Here is a 20,466-nt window from a genome sequence, read left to right as displayed (position 1 = left end):
TAAAAGCTCTTTTATGAGCTCTTTTAGCTCAGAACTGCCTCCGCTGGAATCCCCTGGAAAATAAACATAATAAACTCAGCAGAGTTTTCTGGCTTACAGTTTGGGCTTATCTGTGGCTGTCTGCTTGTAAGGCACGTGCCTTGAATATGGATTAAGCATTTTGTGGCACGCATGACGAAGAGAAAATTACCTTTGACACTCATGGCCAAAATCCTAGTATTATTATTTTAGTACTCTGCTCTAGAACAAGCAACTGGGAAAGAAAAAAAAACCACACACACACAAACACAAAACACCACAACCAACCAAAAAAACACACACGAAAATCCCCCACACCAAAACAACACCAAACTCATCTCTACACAGCACTTCCACAAGAATAGTTTTCTCTCTACTGATCTTAGCAGCACCCTCCTGCCCATTCTGTTTTTTAAATTTATAATAAATGGAGCTACGCTTGCCCTGAAATCTGTCAAAATGGAGATAAGGCCTTGTCCTCAAGGTTTTACAGCCTAAATGAAAACAAGTAATGAATTAAAGAAGAAAACAAAGCCAGGCACTAGCCTGAGGTCACACAGGAACTCTGTGGCTTGGCTCGGGTTCGAGCTCACGTCCTTTGGTGCTTTACCAGCTCTCTTGTCCCAGCTCCCTAAACCATACCGGGTTTCACTATTTCTTGCTTTGCCTTTCACACTTTCCCTTTCCCTGGCCCAGTCCCCTGGCGAGGATCCCTGTGAGCCTCAGTTATGCTCACTAATTAAATTACACAGGCTGCTCAGGGCATGACTTTTAGCTTTCTAGGGTATCAAGAGCTGCACCAGACTATTGTAAAAGGAAGATTTCTAGCAGTGTTATCAAAGTTCTAGTGATAAGAGCTGTCTGAATTTTTACTGGGGGGCAGGAGGGTGCAGAGAGACTGGGACATGAGAAAATACTTTTGTATTATTTTGTAATAACACAAATCTGAAATGTTTTTCATGGGGAGATGGGGGAAACCAAACCTTGCTGTGCTCTCACTAAAAAACACATGAGTTTCCACCCTGTTTCTCTACCCGGGGAAAAAGCAGAAGTTTCTGCACATCAGCGTGCGTGTGGATAAAGCAAAGAAAGTTTCCGTTTTGATGAGAACCGTGTTTTCCCAGGAAAAAAAAAATCTCCAATTTCAGCAATCTGGATAAGTCTAAATGGCAACATCTCCACTGACGGTTCCTGCCAAGTCCTCCCTACACCCCGCCAAGGCCAGCGGAGGGTGCGCTGCTGCGGGACAGGGAGCAAACATGCAACGAGCCTTCTCCGGAGAAGGGAGCCCCTTCCACATGGATATCGGCTGCCGTCCGAGCTTATTTCTCCTAAATCAATCACTGAGCAGCTCCTGAGGTTGGCAATAGGCAGCGGGCCCTTTTAATCAGAGACAGCAGCTATCAAGTAAGATAACATAATTTTTTCCCCACTGCAATAAAGTCACCGCTTTTCCAGGTAATGATAACAGCCTCCTGTAAAAGCACAATTAAAATGAGTTAGGGGTAGACAAACCTCACAACAGCAAAATGCCCTGTTTTAGGCCTGACCTTGGAGTGTTTGGTGCAAAAGGTACATTGAGCAACCTGCAGCCCGCTGTGAATTCTGCTAAAACATAGGAATGAAGCACCATTTCAGAGAATCGGACCCCTTCTTGGGCTCACTGTGACACCCTCACCTTCCCTAAAAGCCTCCTCCCTTTTGTCCCGGAGCTGTGCAGATACTGCCGGGCTCCAGGATGGCCAGCATCACATCGCCGGCTCGCTCTCCCCCTGCTTCTCACTTTCACTCCCATTGGTTTCATGTCCCGTTTGCCATGCGGAAAAGCTTTTAAGCTTATCCAGCCCAGCAGCAGGGTTTATCCTGGTTCCACCCACTGGGACTTTCCTAGCTTCCTTCTGCACAGAGAAGGGGGGGGGGGGAAAGCCAGACAGAGGCAGGCAGCACCTCGGGGAGCCCGGGGAGCAACCGTGCTCTTTCCCTGAGCTAGGTTTCTATTGTAGGCGGTGCATTCCTTGGGAGGGAGGGTGTGCGTGTGTCGGTGCCTTCCCACACTCCCGGCAGCTCTTATTTAATGAGGGTCTCCATGCAGGGCAGACGCCAGAAGAGATTTTTGCCGTCCTCGGTTCCCATCCAGGACCAGCGGCAGCTCGCACGCCAGACGCCGGCATGGACCGCGCGGTCGAGATAACCCCGGCGGAGGAGGCGGCTCTCGGGAGCAGCCAAGCCTCCAGGATGCACCTCGGGAAGGATTTGCGGAGGATACGGTGCGCGGTGCTGCTGTGCCTGCTCTCCGTGCTGGTCCTGGCGCTGCCCATCGCCTACCTGCTGGTTGGAAACCTCCGAGCCCCCAGCTCCTGCACCGGCCAGGTAAGAGTTGGACAGACAATTTCCATCCTGCCACCCTGTGAGGAGGACAGCGCCACGTCCTGCGTCTCCAGGGTTGGGTTTGGTTGGTTCTTTTATTCTCTTTATGAGTTTCTCACATTTAAGGGAATTTAAGAAACTGCCTGTTACATTCCTTCTTCCTCACCCAGAGCAAATCTGCCTGGGATAAGTCTTATTATTGTTTGGTCTTTTTAACTTGTAGTTTCTGTTCCTCTTGTTGTAATTTCTCTAAGGTCACAGTACTATGTGCAGCTTCTAAAACTTTTATTGTCATGCTGCAGGAAATGCTTAAGAAAAATCGCTAGTTAATGGAAATCAGTGTCTCTCCGCTGATTTCAGCCAGATTTTGATACTATAGCTCATTTGTCTTTCTTCTTTTGGCTTAACTCTGAGACTTCCCCTCCCAGTGTCTGTTTCACAACCATCTGCTGACCACACTGCTGATGTCAGTGGGTCAGTGCTCATTGTGGGCAGAGAGCTCCAGTGCTCGTGTATTATTAATGCAAACTCCTGCAGAGATAAGATTTGGAACAATTAGCCTCACCCTAAATTTCGCATCTCAATTTTTATTCCCCATCAGAACTTTATCTAGATCCAGGGACCTTCTTAACTCTTCTCCTTAGACAGCTAAACTCACTTTGCTCTGAGCAATAAGCTTGCTGGTGTGGCTGCTTCTAATGCTCTTCTGTGTCACCCTATTCCTTCTTGTGCCGGACTGCAAACAAGCGCCTATTTCCATTGTAAACTGTGAATTCAGCAGCACTGCCCCATGCTAGAAGGATGCACATATACATATAGGTCTGAGGAATTACGGTTTGAATTTTAGCCTCAGGTCCGAAATTCCCCAACTAATTAGCCTGTTTGTTCTGTGCTCAGGAACAGCAAAGGAAAGCAGAGTTAGTAAGTGGCCTGGAAGGCAGATGTCTGACCTTGCACACATTCAGCCTATAGATGTTTAGGCAGTGACAGCTGCACCCATGGCTGTGTGCGTGCTCGTGGCTGCGCAGACGTGCCAGCCCCTGTTTGACCTCAAGTCTGCAAAGGCAACAACTCACACCCAAGCGATGCCAGCTCCCGGTGCAGCATCTGTGGCATTATCTGGTTGCACTCTCATGCACAGCTGAAAGGAGATACAGAAGCCCTGCACGGTACCTCGGGCTGTTAAATCTGACTATTTTCTTGTGGATGTGAAAGTGCATATTGCTACACTGGTGCTTTTACAGCTGTTCAGGCCAGCTAGAGCGGGTGCAAATGGAGAGAAGAGGCACTTTGGACAGTCTCAGCTGCATTGCTCTTTCTTCATGTCCCGTGAGGTTGTCTAGAGCAGAACAGTTCAGTTCTTGAAATGATCTTGGAGTGAAATAATAAAACATTAGCCTGTTTGATTTGACTAACGAAAAAGCGCAACGTGAGCCATTAGATTTTTCTCCAGCCTGGGCTATGCTAGTGCGTATTTCCGTGTGTGCGCACCGAGTTATTGGCGCGTAGTATTCCCACAGTGATGCAAGGAGGTGCTGAGTCCTGGTGAGGCAGAGCAAAGCCGTGGGCTGGCCGGCTGCCCGCGGCCACCGTGCCAAGCCAGGGGTGGAGCACCCGGCCTCAACTCAGCTGCATCCTGCACCGTCTGAATTCTTTGCTCGCTGCGTGGGCGACTGACCGTATCACTAGTGTTGTCCAGCAACAGAGCACAGATGGGTGGGTTTGTCCACCTGTGGAGCTTTTCTGTTAATTCCGGGGTGCTCGGTCCTGTGGCTCGGCACGGCTGTAAGCTGCTTCAGTCAATGGGAACATTTCTGGGTGTAAAGGCTCTTGGGAAAAAGTCTTTTTGCATTTCCTTCTGCATTTGAAGTGTTAGAACTGGATTGCTAAAGGACGCCTTCCTCATGTGTGCTGTTGCTAGCCCAGATCAGGCAGACTAAGTTGGGACCAGATGCGTGTGTCAGAGATCTCCATGGCACTGGTTTTGGGGCGCGGAAACCCTGGGCACTCTGGGAGCCAGTGGGCAGACCTGAGTTTGCACCAGACGTGTATTTGCTTGCTGACCTTTGCAGCAGCGAGCCCATGGGAGGAGTCCTCCCGTTGCCCCAGGACCAGAGTTCAGCCCACACATGCCTGATTTTCAAGTTCTCGTGCACTGGGGACAGTCCTGGGAGGAGGGAGGGACTCAGCAGTTGAGCAGATGAGAAGCAGATGGAGTAAATTCCAGAGCCTGTCCTTCCTGGAGCAAAGAGGAGGAGAAGGGGAGCCAGGGAAGGTTTGTGCAACTGGGGTGTGCCTCTTCGTTTTGCCTGCGGGGTGAGGCAGTTTATTGGTCTCTGCTTCAGCGTGGGTGCACACCGTATCACATTCTGCCTCTGAAAGGATGCAAACTCATCTTTTCCTCTGGAAGTGTCCCTTTCAGGAAAAAGCAGGGCAAGCATTACAGCAACATGTGTGAGCCACCAGTTCTCATGGTATAGCGCATCTTGCATGAATAATTCAAGTTTGATGATGTTTTCCTGGACACCTTCCAGGAAAGAGAAATCATTCTCTTTTGCGCTTCAAGACAGACCGAGGTGAGGAAACAGGGTTCTTTAAGCAATAACACATGGCTTGTGATATTAGCAGGAAATCTGTAACAGTCTCTAGTGGTGCCCTGCCAGAGGAAGGGTCAGGACTTGTGCATCCTTCCCCAAAAGGAAACTAAGTTTCAGTCTGAGTGCGCAAATCTACCCAGGGAACAGCACAGCAGCCAGCAGAGCATCGCTGGCTGCCTTAGCGACCTGCTCAGCTAGCCCAATACGGCAGAGCATCAGGTCCTGTGGCCTGGAGACATTGGTACTTGGGCATCCTTTCATGGCACCCTTGGCATTGCAGGACCACAAGAAGAACAAAGGGAAGTTCCCTGTCCAAAGGGTTGCACATGAACCCATGTGCCATGTCAGCCTGGTGATGGAGAAGGGAGCTGCTCCAGTACAGGAGGGACTTTAAAGCCCTAGCAGCTCCACCTGGGTTACGTGCCAAAAAGTGAATCCAGGAAGCTAGCAACAAAGCTCGGATTAGGACTGCCAGGACATGCAGAGCCAGAAGCCCTAATGGGAAAAAGAACCTGAAACGGCTTCCTGACCTGCAGGGATGCAGAAATGCCCATGGAGGAGCAGTGAGCATTGCACCTATGCCTGGGTGTGTGGGATTGCCCTTCCAAAAGCCAGCAGCATACAGCCCCTGACTGGCCATCTCTGTTTGATGCACATGGTCCTCATGGGTGAAGCCAGTGAGCTCATGCCCTGGCTACATAGTTACACTGGGCATTATAATCCAGCCAAAACACTCCCACTGAGACCAGTTTTTACTGGCCCAGGACAAGCACCTACCAAAAAGAGCCAGCCCAGGCCATGCAGCATCTCTGGAGGTACCAAAATTGTGGGTGTATAAACTGTATATGACTTGCAGAGGCCTGTAAAATAGCACTTTGTGCTAAAAGTGGAGTGGATGGAGCCGCTGGGGATATTTTGCTTATTAATGTCTCTGCCTGCAGTGCCAAGCTGCTTTTCCCATGTGGTTCTTTATCGGATACCCCCGGCTCTTCCTGGAGGTGCAAGAGGCAAAATACATGAACAGGGGATGTTCAGCCCTTCTGTTTGGCTTCAGCAGTAGATGGATATAAATGCACTGGGGCTTTTGGACTTTCTTGGCATAAAAAAATTACAGAAGTGTTTTCATACCACAGTCTTCAGAGTACTTAGAGCTGTCTGTCCAAGATGTCATTTGTCTGCAAGTCAGCTGTAAGGTGGGATTTTCAACATTACTCAGCGCTGATTAATCTCTCCACAGTAGCCAAAGGGAAAATTGAAGCCGTGCTGTGCACTTGTCAGAATCACAGCTAAGCAAGAAAGGAAAAAGAGGGGAAAACACTAATTGTGTAAACCTTCTATTGTGTCATGCAGCTTCACTCTCCCTCACCACCTCATCTACACCATGAATGTACAACACCTCTGCCTATTTAGGACAAATATTACTAATACCTGACCATTATGTAGCATTGTCTAGTGCTAAAAAATATTTTCTATAGGAGTTTTAGATTGGTATCCTTATCAAGTAGCTCAATTAGGAAAAGAAACCCTACCTTTGCCAAGCAACAGAATGATTTCACACCTTGCATGACCCTGCTCTATCTACTGCATCACACTGTCCTTCAGCATCTATGAATGCAGCTCCTGCTCCTGGAGATTCCATTGGGCCTTCGTTGGAAACAAGTAGATTTAGGTTGTCTAACAAGTTTGTCCTCAGTTTTCAGTCAAAACCATTCTGTTATTTTTTATAAAGAATCAGAATTCTTCTTGATATCCTTCCCACTTTCTCATTGCTTCTGCTTGTTTTGCAACATCCGAGTTTAAATAAAGCAGTTTAGGCTTTAAATATGTAAACAGTCCCACTGAAGTTACATGATTAAATGTAGGTTTGTGACTGATTCGTAGCTCATTGCAATGCTTGGTATCGTTAGAAAATATGTCACTTCATAAATATGTAGGAAGTGTCACATAAATAATGGGATAAATATATGCATATACATCTGGCCAAAAGCAAGGGGGAGTGTTTGAGGGAAATCCTCCACACTGATCCTTTGCCTCGCACCACGGGAAGAACAAAGTCAACCGGCTATGACTCTCTGCCACATCAAAAGTACAGTCATGTTTAAATACCACAGCAAGCAGACAGGACCTTGGAGAAAGTCATTTGTCATAATGAAAAGCCCAGATGCCTCAATGAGAATGCAACACCACTGCTCTCTGTGAGCCACACACTCAGCATTCACACCACCGTCCCTGCAGAGCAGCAGACCCTGTGGCTGGGCTGCTTATTATGGCTGGGCTGCTTATGTGTGGACGGGTGGAGAAAGGAGGAACAAAGAAAAAATTCTGTGTAGTTTTCCTTCTCCATTTTTTTCCAACACACCAGAGCCACTATTTTAGAAATGATGGTTTTCCACAGGAACGCATGGATGTTCACTGCTAGGGAAATATTAAAATATCTTTGGGCTTACTAGCATTAGTATTATCATTAGCAATTAGCAAAGTCATTAGCAGTCCCAAACCCAGGCAGCCCAACTCTTCTCCCACACTCTCCTTCCCCTGGCCTATGTAAATTATCTATTTTCCACTTGTCCTGCAGTATTTGAAGTTGTGTGAGATACAGCCCCCAGCAGATAGCTCCAGCATCTATGTGCTAATGCTATTTCAGCCTGTTTATTAAGCAATGTGCATCAAATCCTTAGCTGCAAGCTGATCAGTGGCCATTTACTCTATCCAATGTATTTATTGTAGCTGTCCATAAAACACACCACACCAGCATGCTCCTGACAAGTGTTGTGTGATAGGGGTTCCTGACAGCCCCAACAGTCAACCCTGAGCTGGCTGTAGAACCCAGACTGTCTGATTTCTGTAGCCCCACTGTTGGCACGGACCTGCAACAGACTGTGCCCTGGGGAAAGCACAGGGGATGCTCCTCACACCCCAGGGAGGTCGGATCCAGAGTCAGGATCCTGCAGCATCCCCCGGTTGGGACCCTGCTGCTTTGCAGGCTGCTGTTACAGGACCAACAGCTGGCGAGAAGCCACCACCAGCCGTGCCCAAGCGTGATTCAGAAGGACTAGCCCCGGTAGGCATGTGGTGGGCAGGCAGCAGCTTCCCTTTGAGCTGCTCACCTCAGCACCAGAGATGTTATTGCAGCCTTCCAGTTTGCCCAGAGAGGTGGTGGATGAACCATCCCTGGAGACATCCCAGGCCAGGCTGGACGGGGCTCTGAGCAACCTGAGCTGGTGAAGATGTCCCTGTTCATGGCAGGGGGGGCACTGGGGGAGCTGGGAAGGTCCCTTCAACCCAAACCATTGCGTGATTCTATGATTCTAACTGTCTGGCACAGCCCAGGGCCATGCCCTGCTCCCATGCAAATGCCTGTTGGCACAGGGATGTTGTGAGTGTTCTGGTGTCTGGCTCTAGAACAAAATTTAAGAGGCACACAAACGCTAATCACTCTGCCTTCCCTCGGTGGGGTGTCAGTGAGCCACAGAGCTCACCCTCTGCCAGCTGAACCTCGGACCTGCTCAGCTCCTTTCCACCTTCCAGTGAGGCAACCCAACACTCCAGACAGCCCTAAGCAACAAACAGCCTGAAATAACACAAATGCAGAAAGAATAGCAGGTGAAGCAGCAGCTCTGTACTTGATACTCCTCAGTCTTTTCTACTGGCATTGTGGGTGCAACGAGTGCCTGCAAAGGCTCAGAACTGCTGAGTCTTGAGACAGGGAAGAATCACTCATATGCCTCTGTTTGCTCTGCATGGGCTGAGGGACAAGAGCATCTCTAAGCAGCAGAGGTTCTCTAGCAGTGCTGGATAGAGGCACCATCACAAGGCAGGGTTAGTGTTGGCCAGTTCACACTGACCATTCCACCAGTCCTCCCCCAGGTAGGTGAAGGGCTTGTCAGCCTCTGAACAAGACTGGAGTTTAACACAACCACCACCAAAGGATCCCAGGTGCTGTCCTTGGCATCTTTGACAAGATGCAGGCAGTTTCAAACGAACAGCAGAAAACTCTTGCAATAAAGCAAAGCCCTGTCAGGGCTTGTCCTTTTACACAAAAGCTCTAGTTAAGCTTGATAATATTACTGTAGCATACTCCATTTTCTGCAATAACACAAACCAGACCCTCGGTGGAGGTGCCGTACGCCCTGGAGCCCCAAGTTAACCTCTTGCAAATCTCTCTTGCAGGTCACAGAAGAGAGGGGCTCTCGCTTTCTGAAGCAACGGGCAGTAACTACAGGTAAGTTTGCCAGTCCTTTCCCCCATCCTGAACACCTTTGTTTACCAAGGTTTTGCAACCGCTGTCAGACACCTCCCCAACTTCCTCCGCTCTCACCACCCAAACCCTTCCCCAGCCAAACAAGCCGGGGCAGACGGAGGCAAACCTGTGCAACGAGATGCAGGGAGATAACCGGGGCCATAGCGAAAGTGTGAACATTTCTAACCCCAGGGCTGTGCAAGCTCGCTCCTTCTAGTGCAGGCACAGACCTCCCCGGCAGCTCTCTGAGATCAGTATAACACCCTGAACCTGCAAAAACATGGATCTGGGAGCCCATGCACACCACACTCTCATTTGTACACACCACACCTCCCCTTTGCTCGCCCTCCAGCAATTTAAGACACAGACACGATGGGCCCTGTCAACACCGCAGCAGGCCTGACAAGCTCAGGCATTTGTTAAGGGGTTTTATCACCTCTACGGTGTCGATAAGCAATCACAGCAAATAACTCCTGACCTAAACATATGCAGAAATGGAAAGGAGCTGCACACGTTTCCTCAACCACCACTCACATCTCATTGACTTCAATAGCAACAAATGTCCTTACACACTTTCTTTCTTTTTTTCCGCTCAGTTACAGATACACTTGCCAGTGCGGAAAAGCCAAGAGCACACCTAACAGGTAATGCTTGTTCAAAAATGAAGTGTTTCCCCACGGGAATTACAGCAGAAGTAGCAATACAATGATCTCGGTTTATATGGGTCTGATAAGACCAGGTGCTGCACAAAACATGGGGAAAATAATCAGCTTTGCCTTGTTGACCACAACAGATTTACTACAGCCTGTGTTTGTAGAAAAGGGCCCAGGAAGGAGGTAGTTTACAGAAACTTTTCTTCTAGATACTTTTCCAAGCCATTTATTTCATTGAATGGGCAGCTCTTGTAACTGAACTTAAATAGGTGCCTGGTGTCTTAGTGACCTGCTGAATCCCCTAGAAAAGGCAGTGGAAAGAGCCCAAGGGAGACTTCATGGATAAATAAATTGGGAAAAACTACGAGTCTTGGAGCCAAATAAGACCTGATGCTTCACACACATTCACCTGCAGAGTTAAACCAGTATTTCAGGGCTGATTTCTTTCCCAGCTTGGTTTACTTTCCCTGATCCACAAGCCTAACGCCCACCCTTGGTCCCAATCCCTTTTTTGTATGCAGGTTGCTAGAGCTCCAAAACTGACCTGTCCTTGTTCAAAATCACATCTTTGCAAGTTTGCAAGAGCAAAAGGACCATGTCTGCTAGTGCAAGTCTCCCCGTTTCCCCCGAGTTCCCCCATGGCAGAAAGACACAGAGGCTCCCGGTGCAGCTGACTCAGAGGAGCTACCACAGCTCAGCGCTGATGCCGGGGACTTCCCTGGGTTGCACAAAAGTCCAGATGCTGCAGGGAAGCACCCAACAGTTTTCTCCAAATGTCGTCAGGCCCCCCACTTGCAAAACCTCCTTCACCATCATTCCTGAGCCGCTTCCATGGGACGCTGCCCGTCCTCCTCGACCTGACATTTCAGGTCACTGTTGGCCATAGCAAAGAGCATGAAAAGGAAACAGCTAATGGGATTTTATCACGCCTTCTGTACACAAAAATGCTACACCCAGGCTGCTGTACTATGCTGCCAACAGGGAACTTCCTTTCCATTAATTTATCTTTGACCTTTTTTTAGCCCAAGCATATTTTTGGTGCTGTACCCTGTGGCAATGAGTTCCCAATCTTAATGGGACGTCACAGTCAGAAAATATTTCCTGTTACTTTAAACTTCCTGCATAATAATTTATTGGGTGCCAGCCTGATCTTCTCATAAACCATGGCTCGTGCATAGAAAGTGAAAAAGGAATGATTATTTTTCAGATCTTTGTTTCATTCCCCCATCTCAGGCACCTTTTTCAAAGTGAAGGTGGTAAACTACAAACTCTCACTTGTAAGAAATCTCTTCCAGATCTCTAATCTCTCTGCCTTTTTCTAGTTTTAGGCACATATATTCTGAAGGTGAGAACACAGGGGTGAGAGGAATAATTAGCCACAGTACTTTCATGGGACATAACAGTAGCAGAATGACTCGATGTTTTGTTCACTGTTCCTTTATGGTGAATTTTCCACCTGCTCTCGGCCTTTTTAACACACACACTAAGCATTTTGAACTTATCCAAAGTGTCATCCTCACCCGGGATGGCCATAGCTAGTGAAGAATAGCACCATCCATGTGAACACCCAACTAGGACTTTTATCCATCCCCATTCTCTCCTGTGCACTAATGTACATTTGGTGCTGACTGTGCTGTGCCATTATCCCCTCTCTGATAGGGATTCTCCAGTAAGGGACTAAACCAAAAGGGATTGCAGGAAATGAGAAAAGTTTTCACATGTAAGGGATGCCAAAAATTTAGAGTGGGTGGGAAAGCTGAAGGAACTGTAGCAATGAATGTCTTATTAAAAGCAAATTTTATTTACTTCAAGAGTTAGCGTAATAGGTGCATTTTCAGGAAGCACAGGGCAAGATATTTGTGAAATAAATTAAGGACAAGTACAAAGTACAAGTGCTGCTAGAAAATGAGCCGTACTGTATTCAAAGGCACTTGAACATGCATTTATCCTCTTTATCAGTATTGAAAGCACGGGAAAAATTAACTTGAAAACAGTGAGCAACAAGACAGTGAGCTTAATCCTAAAAGGGAGGTTATAGTTGTTTAAGTTTTGCCTAACTCTAGAAGTTATGAAATCATGTACTTCATTTGAGATGCCTATTAGTTAGAAAAAACATTGAAGAACTGAGTGTCATTGACATTTTAAATGTGTCATTGTACACAAAAACGAATGTTTCACATGCAGCTTCTCTTCAGTTTTCCCCAAAGCTCCCAAGATGGAAAACAGCCCAGGACATTTTCTGGAAATGTTCTGATCTTTTCTGTTCCTTCCCATCTCAAACAAGGTTTCATGTGCTACCAACTGACCCATGAGAGGTTTTACTCCAAGCTCTTGTAAACCTTAGAGTGACCCAAATGCTACATCAGCTTTTGCCGGGACTCAGACCAGTTCTTAGACACCCGAGAGGTAGACGAGGATGAAGGCAGACCACGAGTACTTTCATTTTCTTTTATTCCTCTCTCTCTCTGTACCAGGCAAAGCTCCATTGGCTCTAAGCCTCATACTGCTTATAACACTTCTATAATTCAGCTTGGCTTGCTATCACAATCCCCGTCTATTGTTCTCCCACACTAAAATACTCTCCTCGTGTACTTTGCCTCCTGGGGAAAGATCAGGAAGATTTGATACTTCAGCAGCACTGACAGGCAGGCTGAAAAAAAACCCATTATTTTGTTGTGCTACTCAGAGAATATGCAAGAAATCACACTCCTAACACTTTCTTGTCTCCTTATGGATTATTTATTGCTAGAAAAGAGGGGAAAGCAGATGCCACTGGGAGCTGAGCACATTAGTTTTTCTGAATCTCATTTCACCCAGGATAAACCTAATGGTTATTGCCAAGAGAATTTCAAAGCTTTCCTTTACCGGTGTTCAGTTTCCCTCCCTGCCCATGCACATACATCTCTTCCCCAGATATTCAATCTAAATCAACTTTAAACATTAACTCGATCTCATGAAAAAGGTCTCATTTCCTGGAAATCAATTGCCTCAGTCTTTCTCAGCATTTAACATGAACTTCCCAGGTCCATTTTAGTACCCGGCATAATCTAAATGCTTCTTATCCTCTTCCTTTTCACTGCCTCAGCTGCTGTTATACCACAACAATTTTATATGGCGGTTAGGAAAGAACAGAAAAAAACCCTTTGCTTCCCTGCAGAAAATAAGCACTGGGGCTTATTCTCCTACCTGTTGTGTGGGAGAAATTAAAGCTGCAAAGGACTGAAGGGAATAGTGCAGCAGTTCCCCAGTTCTTCCCCTGAGAACCCTGCAGCCTGGGGAGCATCCTCGGCTTGGATCAGACTAATACTGGGGTCTGATTAGAGCTCTGCTTGTAATTAGCCAATCTTCTGAGTTTTTGGTAAAATCAGATGACGCTGGTAAAGCAAAGGCAATCCTACAGCAAAAGATTTCATTCTGAACATCGAGGAAGAAAAGCTTGACACGAGGGCTAATAAACCCTGACATCCTTCAGAAGCAACTTGGCACGAGGAGAAGTTCAAGTGTCTCAATGCTCGGTGAGGTGATAGATCACGCTTATCACTGTGGAACTTTCGCAAGCACAGTAGTAGCTGTCTAAGAAACGTTATTGCAATCCATCGTTGCTGAAGAAAATGATGCTTTAGTATTTCTTATTACTGTCCCAAACTATTAGGTACAGGCACGGTGCCCATGTGTGGCACTGCCCCAGCACTGGTTTCACTTAGGGACAAGATTTTAAATCTGTGAATAGGTAAGAAATCACCCTGGACCTGCAGGGTAAAGCCACCTGTATTGCTGCACCATGCCATGAGACTCGGCCTTTAGGAAGAACAGTCTCGCCCTTTGGGATCTGACCCACAACCAGGACATCCAGTCCCAGCCTGCGCTGGCAGAGCTCTTCCAAAACCATCTTTGCCTTTCACTCCTGGTTGCTCAGATCTGGACAGTTGGCCTGTAGGCAACTCACCTCATTTTTCAAGCTGTAAAATAGGAACAGTTCTGTCCTAGCGATTCGATTACTCTATTTAAATCGCTTGGCCTTTGGAGCAGAGACCTCGCGTTACATTCAGCAGCACATCCCCGCCTGTGGCAAACTAACCCCCCTCTTCTCCCTCTCTCTTCCTCCCGCAGTGAAGAAACAAGAAGTCACCAACACCCAGGGAGACCAAATGCCCATCCTGCAGTGGGAAGACAAGCGAGGCTTGGCCTTTACCAAGAACAACCTGAGTTATTCCAGCAACGCACTGGTGATACCCGTGTCTGGGGACTACTACGTCTACGCTCAGGTCACTTTCCGAGGGCCCATTGAAAGTAAAACCAATTCTGTCACTGAGATCATCACCAAAGTCACTGATAGTTACCCCGAACCCACCCAGCTGCTGACGGGCACCAAGACCCTCAGTGAAAAGGCAAACAGCTGGTTCCAGCCCATTTATTTGGGTGCTGTGGTCTCCTTAGAAGTAGGAGACAAGCTCATGGTCAACGTCAGTGACATCAAGCTGGTGGATTACACTAAGGAGCACAAAACTTTCTTTGGTGCCTTTTTACTGTAGGTCCCTGGCAGCAGCTGGGGGGGTCCCTTCAGGGCCCTGGTGGGACCTCGTTGGCCCTTGGTTTTTAGGGTGCGTGTTGGGGTGCGATCCCTGTGCTGTGTCCCCTCTTCTGTCCTGTCCGTCCCCCGCAGCTCTCTGCTAAGGGTAAGGAAAGCTGAGCTGCGGGCTGAATTGAAACCACCAGCCCTTGCCCCGTTAAAAAGAAAAGTCACATTTTAAGAAAAAAAAATGTATTTTTGAAAGTAAAAACTGAGAGTTCTTCAAAACTCTGTAAGCTACAAAGGAATAGTTTATACCTGTGCTAGGAGTATTGGGTTTGAATATTGCAGCTAGGTTAATTCCACCTCTAATGTACAATTTCCTCTACCCTAAGTGTTTTGAACTTTCTTCAGCACTTCCAGTATAGTTCTGCATGATCCTTCTTCAGACTCTTGGTTCTAAAAGGTAATTATTTTTTGTCTTTTCCTTATTAATAGATTAGCTCAGTACTTTGCACTAACATAAAGCTCAGATTAATCATTAACAGTTTAATTAAACCCTTCCAACTTCCTGGTAGGCTTGTATAGCAAATTTCCATAAAAAATGTATTTAAATCAACACCACCTATTGCCTGGTGTGCTGAATGATGGTAAATACGAGTCTGGGGGAGAGCGGTGGTGAATGCAGTATCTGGCACACACGAAAAAAAGCTTTCTATGGATTATATACATACATATATATTTGTGTATATTCCCTAGAAGTTCCAGGAAGCTCATTGGCAATAATGAGCCTTTTCTAGCACAAGGCAAATAATTTGTGCCCACCACACACTAACAATAAATATCACAAGGAAAATTTTGCCTGTTGCAGCTCCATTACAGACATGACTCTCTTGATCCGCTATCCACGGCACAAAAATGTTTACTTTAGTCCAGTTAGAGCCAGCTTTTGCACCCCATCACACACACCAGCTTTTAGCACATCTAGCACACTAGCGCATTTTATATGACATAAAGTAATATATCTGGCATTACTTGTTTTAAAGTGGTGCAGGCATATTCACCCACACTTCTACTCTAGTGGAAATTCTCTCTTTCTCCCTTTTTTTGCCCTCTCAGTGCTAATAGTGTTTCTGTAACAGTAAATATACTAAGTATGCAGGGGCTGATTCTGACCCTGTTGTATATCAGATATTCCTCCACAGAAGTCAATGGCATGAAGTCAGAGTAAAGCCACTTAAGTGAGACAGAAGTCAAGCTTAAAGGGAAGTATCTCAAACAGGCCAGCCAAGCTGTGGAGTCTTAGATTTTTCTGAAGCTTAATAGGGACAGAAGTGTTCTCAGAAATTTGTGTTTATTGAATTAGGAATGAGAGTTAATGTAAATAACGTCTGGAGATGTGAAAATGCATGTGCATCAGCATTTTCAATTGAATTAGAGGATGATGAAATCTGGTCACACAAACAAGTGACCTTTCAGCCTGCGGTCAAACTGAAAATATGTTTTGGTTTGGTTGGATGTGAAACCAAAACAGTTATAAGAAAAAATCCAAGCTGGAGAAAAAGGGTGAAATAGGCAGCTCATGCTAATTGAGTTCAAAATACATTATTTCAGGTTTTGACCCTTACAGAACTCAGGAGAAAGAAAAACATACAAACAAACAACAACAACAACAAAACAAAACACCCACACTTTTCAGAATAAAACCATTGGTAAAAAAGTAACAGATTTTTTTATATGAAGTCTTATAAAAATATTTTCATTCTTAGGAATTACCTTCTTCCCTAATCTCTTTGACACCCAGAAAACTAACACTAAATATAACCCAAATTCATAAATAGGTTCACTTACCTACCGCTTCCTTTCCCCCTAAAAACTAAGTATTGGTAAATAAGCATTAACTTTTTCTCTGTGTACATACAGAAGTAAATTTAGATCAAGCTGTAAGTCTCACAGCCCCAATCTTACCAACATAAACTTGTGCTGTACTTAGTCCTGAATATGTGGCTAAAAGGGTATAATTCACTTTAAAAGCAAGCTCAGTTTTCCTATTTGGTGTATGGGATGAGTAAAATCTACACGGCTTAAATTAAAAGTGGATAAAATATTTTACCTGTATTTACCCTCAATTATATCATTATGGGAACAACCCTCCAAAGAAAGGAGCGCTCACATGGACCATCTTCAGCACGTAAATGTTGGCAGGATTAGGGTCTAGAGGTGTAAAGCTGAAAGTTATGTTCCTTAACAAAAAATAGCCAAAGTGATGAAAAGGATGCTGCTGAGATGATTTTGGATATAACAGTTCAGTGTATTGTATAACTGACCACACTGTGCTTTGTTGTATTAATCTCCTGAGTGGCCCATCATTTCAGATGAGAAGTGAGGAGAAAATTCATTCTTTAGAAGAATCAGAAAAATGTCAAGATTATTTGCCCAGATCTGGGTATTAGATACTAGTATGGCATTTTGCTATTGTAATGTATTTTAATATAAGTGATTATATATTGTTTTGTGCTTTGGTACTGATGTGTGTCTTTACCAGCAGAACTGACTTAGCTTCTTGTTTCCAAGTTCTATAATAATAAAAATTCAAGTTAAGTGATATGACAACTGCTGATCCTGGTCCCCTTCCAAAAACACTGGCCAAAGAGCACACCTAAGAGCAATCAGCTAATACAACCAGATAATGCTGATGTATAAGAAACCTATTTTGCTGTGTGTTAGTGTGTGAATGATTGTTATTTCACGCACGGTTAGAGGTGCCTCACCAGAGTGAACTCAGATTCAGACTTTCCCCCAGGGGCTGACAGAGACTTGCATTTCAAGAAGGAAAACATAAAGGCTGAGCAGATTGGCTTTTTTTAGTCCCTTTTCCCCTTTGCGGCATGGGGAACAGCTGATTGCCTCTTTTTTGTTACTTCTTAATCTATTTTGAAGAAGAAAGTTCTCCAGAAAAGCAGTGCACATCAGAAACTGCATTGCAGATGGACCGATGCTCCCGGCTGAGCACCCCAGGGAGACAGGACCCACAGTATCAATAACCAGTCAAAAAGCCAGATTGTAACCATATGTAAACTCACCTGGGAACTCAGTGTTCCCAGCTGCTCAGCTCCCATCTGCCAGGCACAACCCAGCTAGGAAATTTTGGCCAGATGAGGGTCAAAGCCCTGTTCGAAGGCAGCAGAGCTCTGTGCACCCTGAGCCCCCTTCTAGCATGAGCTTTGCTGTCTTTATACCTTCAGCACAACAGCAGCATCCACTGGATATGTATTTCTTATCTTGGGCGGTGTGATCTTGAATTCCTCCACTGCCAAGAATGCAAATTCTTTCCACTAGCAGAACTGAGAAACATTCTCCCATTGGGCCTATTATTTTGTATTTCCACAATTTGTTGTTTTCCTGGCTCCAAGTCAGAGTGTCATATTTAAATTGTTTCAAAAGAGGTTTCTGGTTAAGGGCTCTGTGTTCTGGATCAAGGAAGGTTTTCACTTGAAAACCCTGTTTACCCTGATTTCCACCCACTTGCAAATACCCAAGATGCTTCATTAGGCTGTGGGTGGCAGCTTCCGCAGACCAGACAGGGGTTAATTAGGCAGTAATCAGATCACTTTTTTCTATAATACCGATTGTTTTTTTAATCCAATAGCTACCTCATGTTTAAAATAACAGCAAAAGCAAATAATATTTTTAATATTATTATTATTTTCTGTTTTAACTTAAGCTAAGCAGAATTCACTTGTTTTATTGCCATTTTACTCTGTGCTTTGCAAATAACAGCTTCAGTTAACATCTTCTTTGTGGTCTAAATACACTGGCATATATATAGTCCCTCCACCTGAGCATTGTGTTTCATTTGACCTACTGTTAATCATCCAGGTGTCTATTCTTTATAAACTCCCAGTCTCCCTCTCTAGTGGGATGGAGGAAGAGATGCACATTTCTGACGGGCTACACATGCCAGGGAAGGTGGGGATAACAGAGATGCTTCTCTCCAGGGCTGCAGAGGGATGTATATAGTATTTTTCTACCTAAATACAAGTAAGGTGATGATACCAGCACTCAGTGAGAGTGGAAACAGCTCTGCACTCACTTTCACAGACTGCTGGATAAAGCTGCCCAGCTACTGCCTGGGCAGAATCCCCATAGGCTTAGCGTTGATAAAGATATACATGAAAACATATCTTGAGGGAAGGCAGAACCTCACTTCCACAGAATGAAGTTGTTGCTCCATGAAATTCACTCTGCAGAGTAGGATACTGCCATGAGAGGTTAATGTTCCCAGTTCTCCTCTGTTGGCCAACGGCAGCCGCATCTGCCCCTTGCCAGCTTTGTTCTTGCATGAACACCCCTTGTCCAAGCTGGGGACAAGTTCAGTGTCACAGTTAACACCTCCATCTTCTGGGAAGAGCTTTGAGTTCACTCTGGCAGGGCATGGAGACTTTTTCTCCTAACCATCTCGCAGGATGGGGCACAAGCTGAGATGAAGTGACCTGCACTCACAGGAAGGTCCTATGCTATAAAAATGTCAGCTCATAGACAGGCAAAATTCATTTTACCTTATGAGTATTATTGTGAAATCCTTCGGAGCAGCATGAAAGACATTGCCTGAGAAGTTATAACCTGGTTTATTAAGCACCTTGTTTATTAAGTCAGGGGTGTTTGGGTTTTTTACTGAATTATGAACTGGACTAGATTTCCAGATGCTCTCATTCTTGCACAAATCAAGCTATGTTCTTTCATTGACTGTAGAGTTTTATATTAAAACGTCAAAAAAGGCACTGAAAAAAGTTTGTTGCATATTTATTGGTACTGTACATATAAATGCCTTAATTTTATGTAAGAGAAATTGTAAAAATCGTGGTATAAAGTTTAGATCTATTATACTTAACAGCTATTTCTTTTAGAAACTAGTTTTGATACTTTCTGGGAATGAAGTTTATAAACAGCTTTTTAAAACATACTTTGTATCTTAAAGCAAAAAATAAAAGCATTTGATTCATATTTATTCCTGAGTCTGTCTTTAATAAATACCCAGCAAGTGGTCATATTTACAACTGGGAAGGGGAGACATTTACCTGGGCCAAAGTGGCTGAAGTGTGCTCTGTGTTGCATGTTATATATGTTCTTTCAGATGTGTAAGAGGTTTTTTCTATATAAGCTATTAATCACATACACACTACACACACAGAAAGTTATAAATCCTAACACTTCAAGAACAGTGAACTTAAACCCTATTCATAAGGGCTTTAATTAGAGAATTTTGCTCCAGTAGCATACGGTTGAGTACTAGGACTGTAATTTTCAATTCCACACGGATTTAATGTTTTTTCTCTCGATGTAGCTGAATCTCACCCTCATTTTTAAGGATACCTAACTCCCACTGACAAGACTTTCCACCCCCAAAAATATAACAATCAAGGCATCCCAGAGATGACGTTCCTTGCATTAGAATGAAAACCTCTCACTCAGTTGCCTCCTGCTCAGCAACACTAAGTTTATTTAGTAAAACCTATCGTGTTTTGAGTTTTCTTTAGAATTTCAGAGCATTGGAGCATTTTCGATTCAGAAAATAAGACTTTTTGTGGATTAACTAAATTCCTAAGTCTTGCAATAGGATCTATTTGACCAACCCCACAAATTGCTATTTCTGTAGAAGCACCAAAGGGAAAAAATAATTCTGTTTTCTACAGTAGTGAATTTTGTTCATGGGCATCAGCTAGAACTACAGAGGTGGCTCCACCTGCAGTCTGCATGTCAGGTATCAGTCTGGCTCCTTCTGAAGTCTGACAGAGACGGGTCAAATCTCAGGTGCCATCTCTCTTTCTCTATTAACTCCATAGAGCTTAGAAACTTCTCAGTGCAGGGAATCACAGCCTGAACTCCATTTTTGAGCTGAACAAGGGTCTGTTTGGGTGGGCAGCTCCATTAGTTGACCCCAGAACTGGCAGCTCAGCAACCAGAATAGAGTCTGCATGGCTGTTCTTCAGCAACCAGCACAAAGATTCCAGGTTTCCCCCTTCTCTCCCTGCCTTATTTGATGACAATCAACACTCTAGTTAAATATGAGAGCACTGTCCT

General features: G+C 45.1%; 1 protein-coding gene and 1 long non-coding RNA gene across 5 annotated transcripts in view; one reads left to right on the top strand and one right to left on the bottom strand.

Annotated features, from left to right (window-relative positions):
• LOC309447126 overlaps positions 1-20,466 on the bottom strand; it is a 127,921-nt gene that overhangs the window by 64,914 nt on the left and 42,541 nt on the right. The window lies entirely within an intron of this gene.
• Positions 1,983-19,367, top strand: TNFSF15 (TNF superfamily member 15). Of its 2 annotated transcripts, XM_082067794.1 has the most exons (4): positions 1,983-2,388; positions 9,153-9,204; positions 9,819-9,866; positions 13,986-19,367. In XM_082067794.1, exons 1-4 carry the CDS (start codon positions 2,188-2,190, stop codon positions 14,405-14,407), a joined length of 723 nt encoding a protein of 240 aa, XP_081923920.1. In that variant the 5' UTR covers positions 1,983-2,187; the 3' UTR covers positions 14,408-19,367. The 2 variants fall into 2 exon arrangements, with proteins under 2 accessions (XP_081923920.1, XP_081923921.1); XM_082067795.1 differs by lacking the exon at positions 9,819-9,866.

The sequence above is a fragment of the Streptopelia decaocto genome, assembly GCF_964273445.1.
Source record: "Streptopelia decaocto genome assembly, chromosome: 17".
Classification (NCBI taxonomy): domain Eukaryota; kingdom Metazoa; phylum Chordata; class Aves; order Columbiformes; family Columbidae; genus Streptopelia; species Streptopelia decaocto.
The sequence above is the reverse complement of the archived record's forward strand: the minus strand, read 5'-3'. Positions and strand labels throughout refer to the sequence as shown.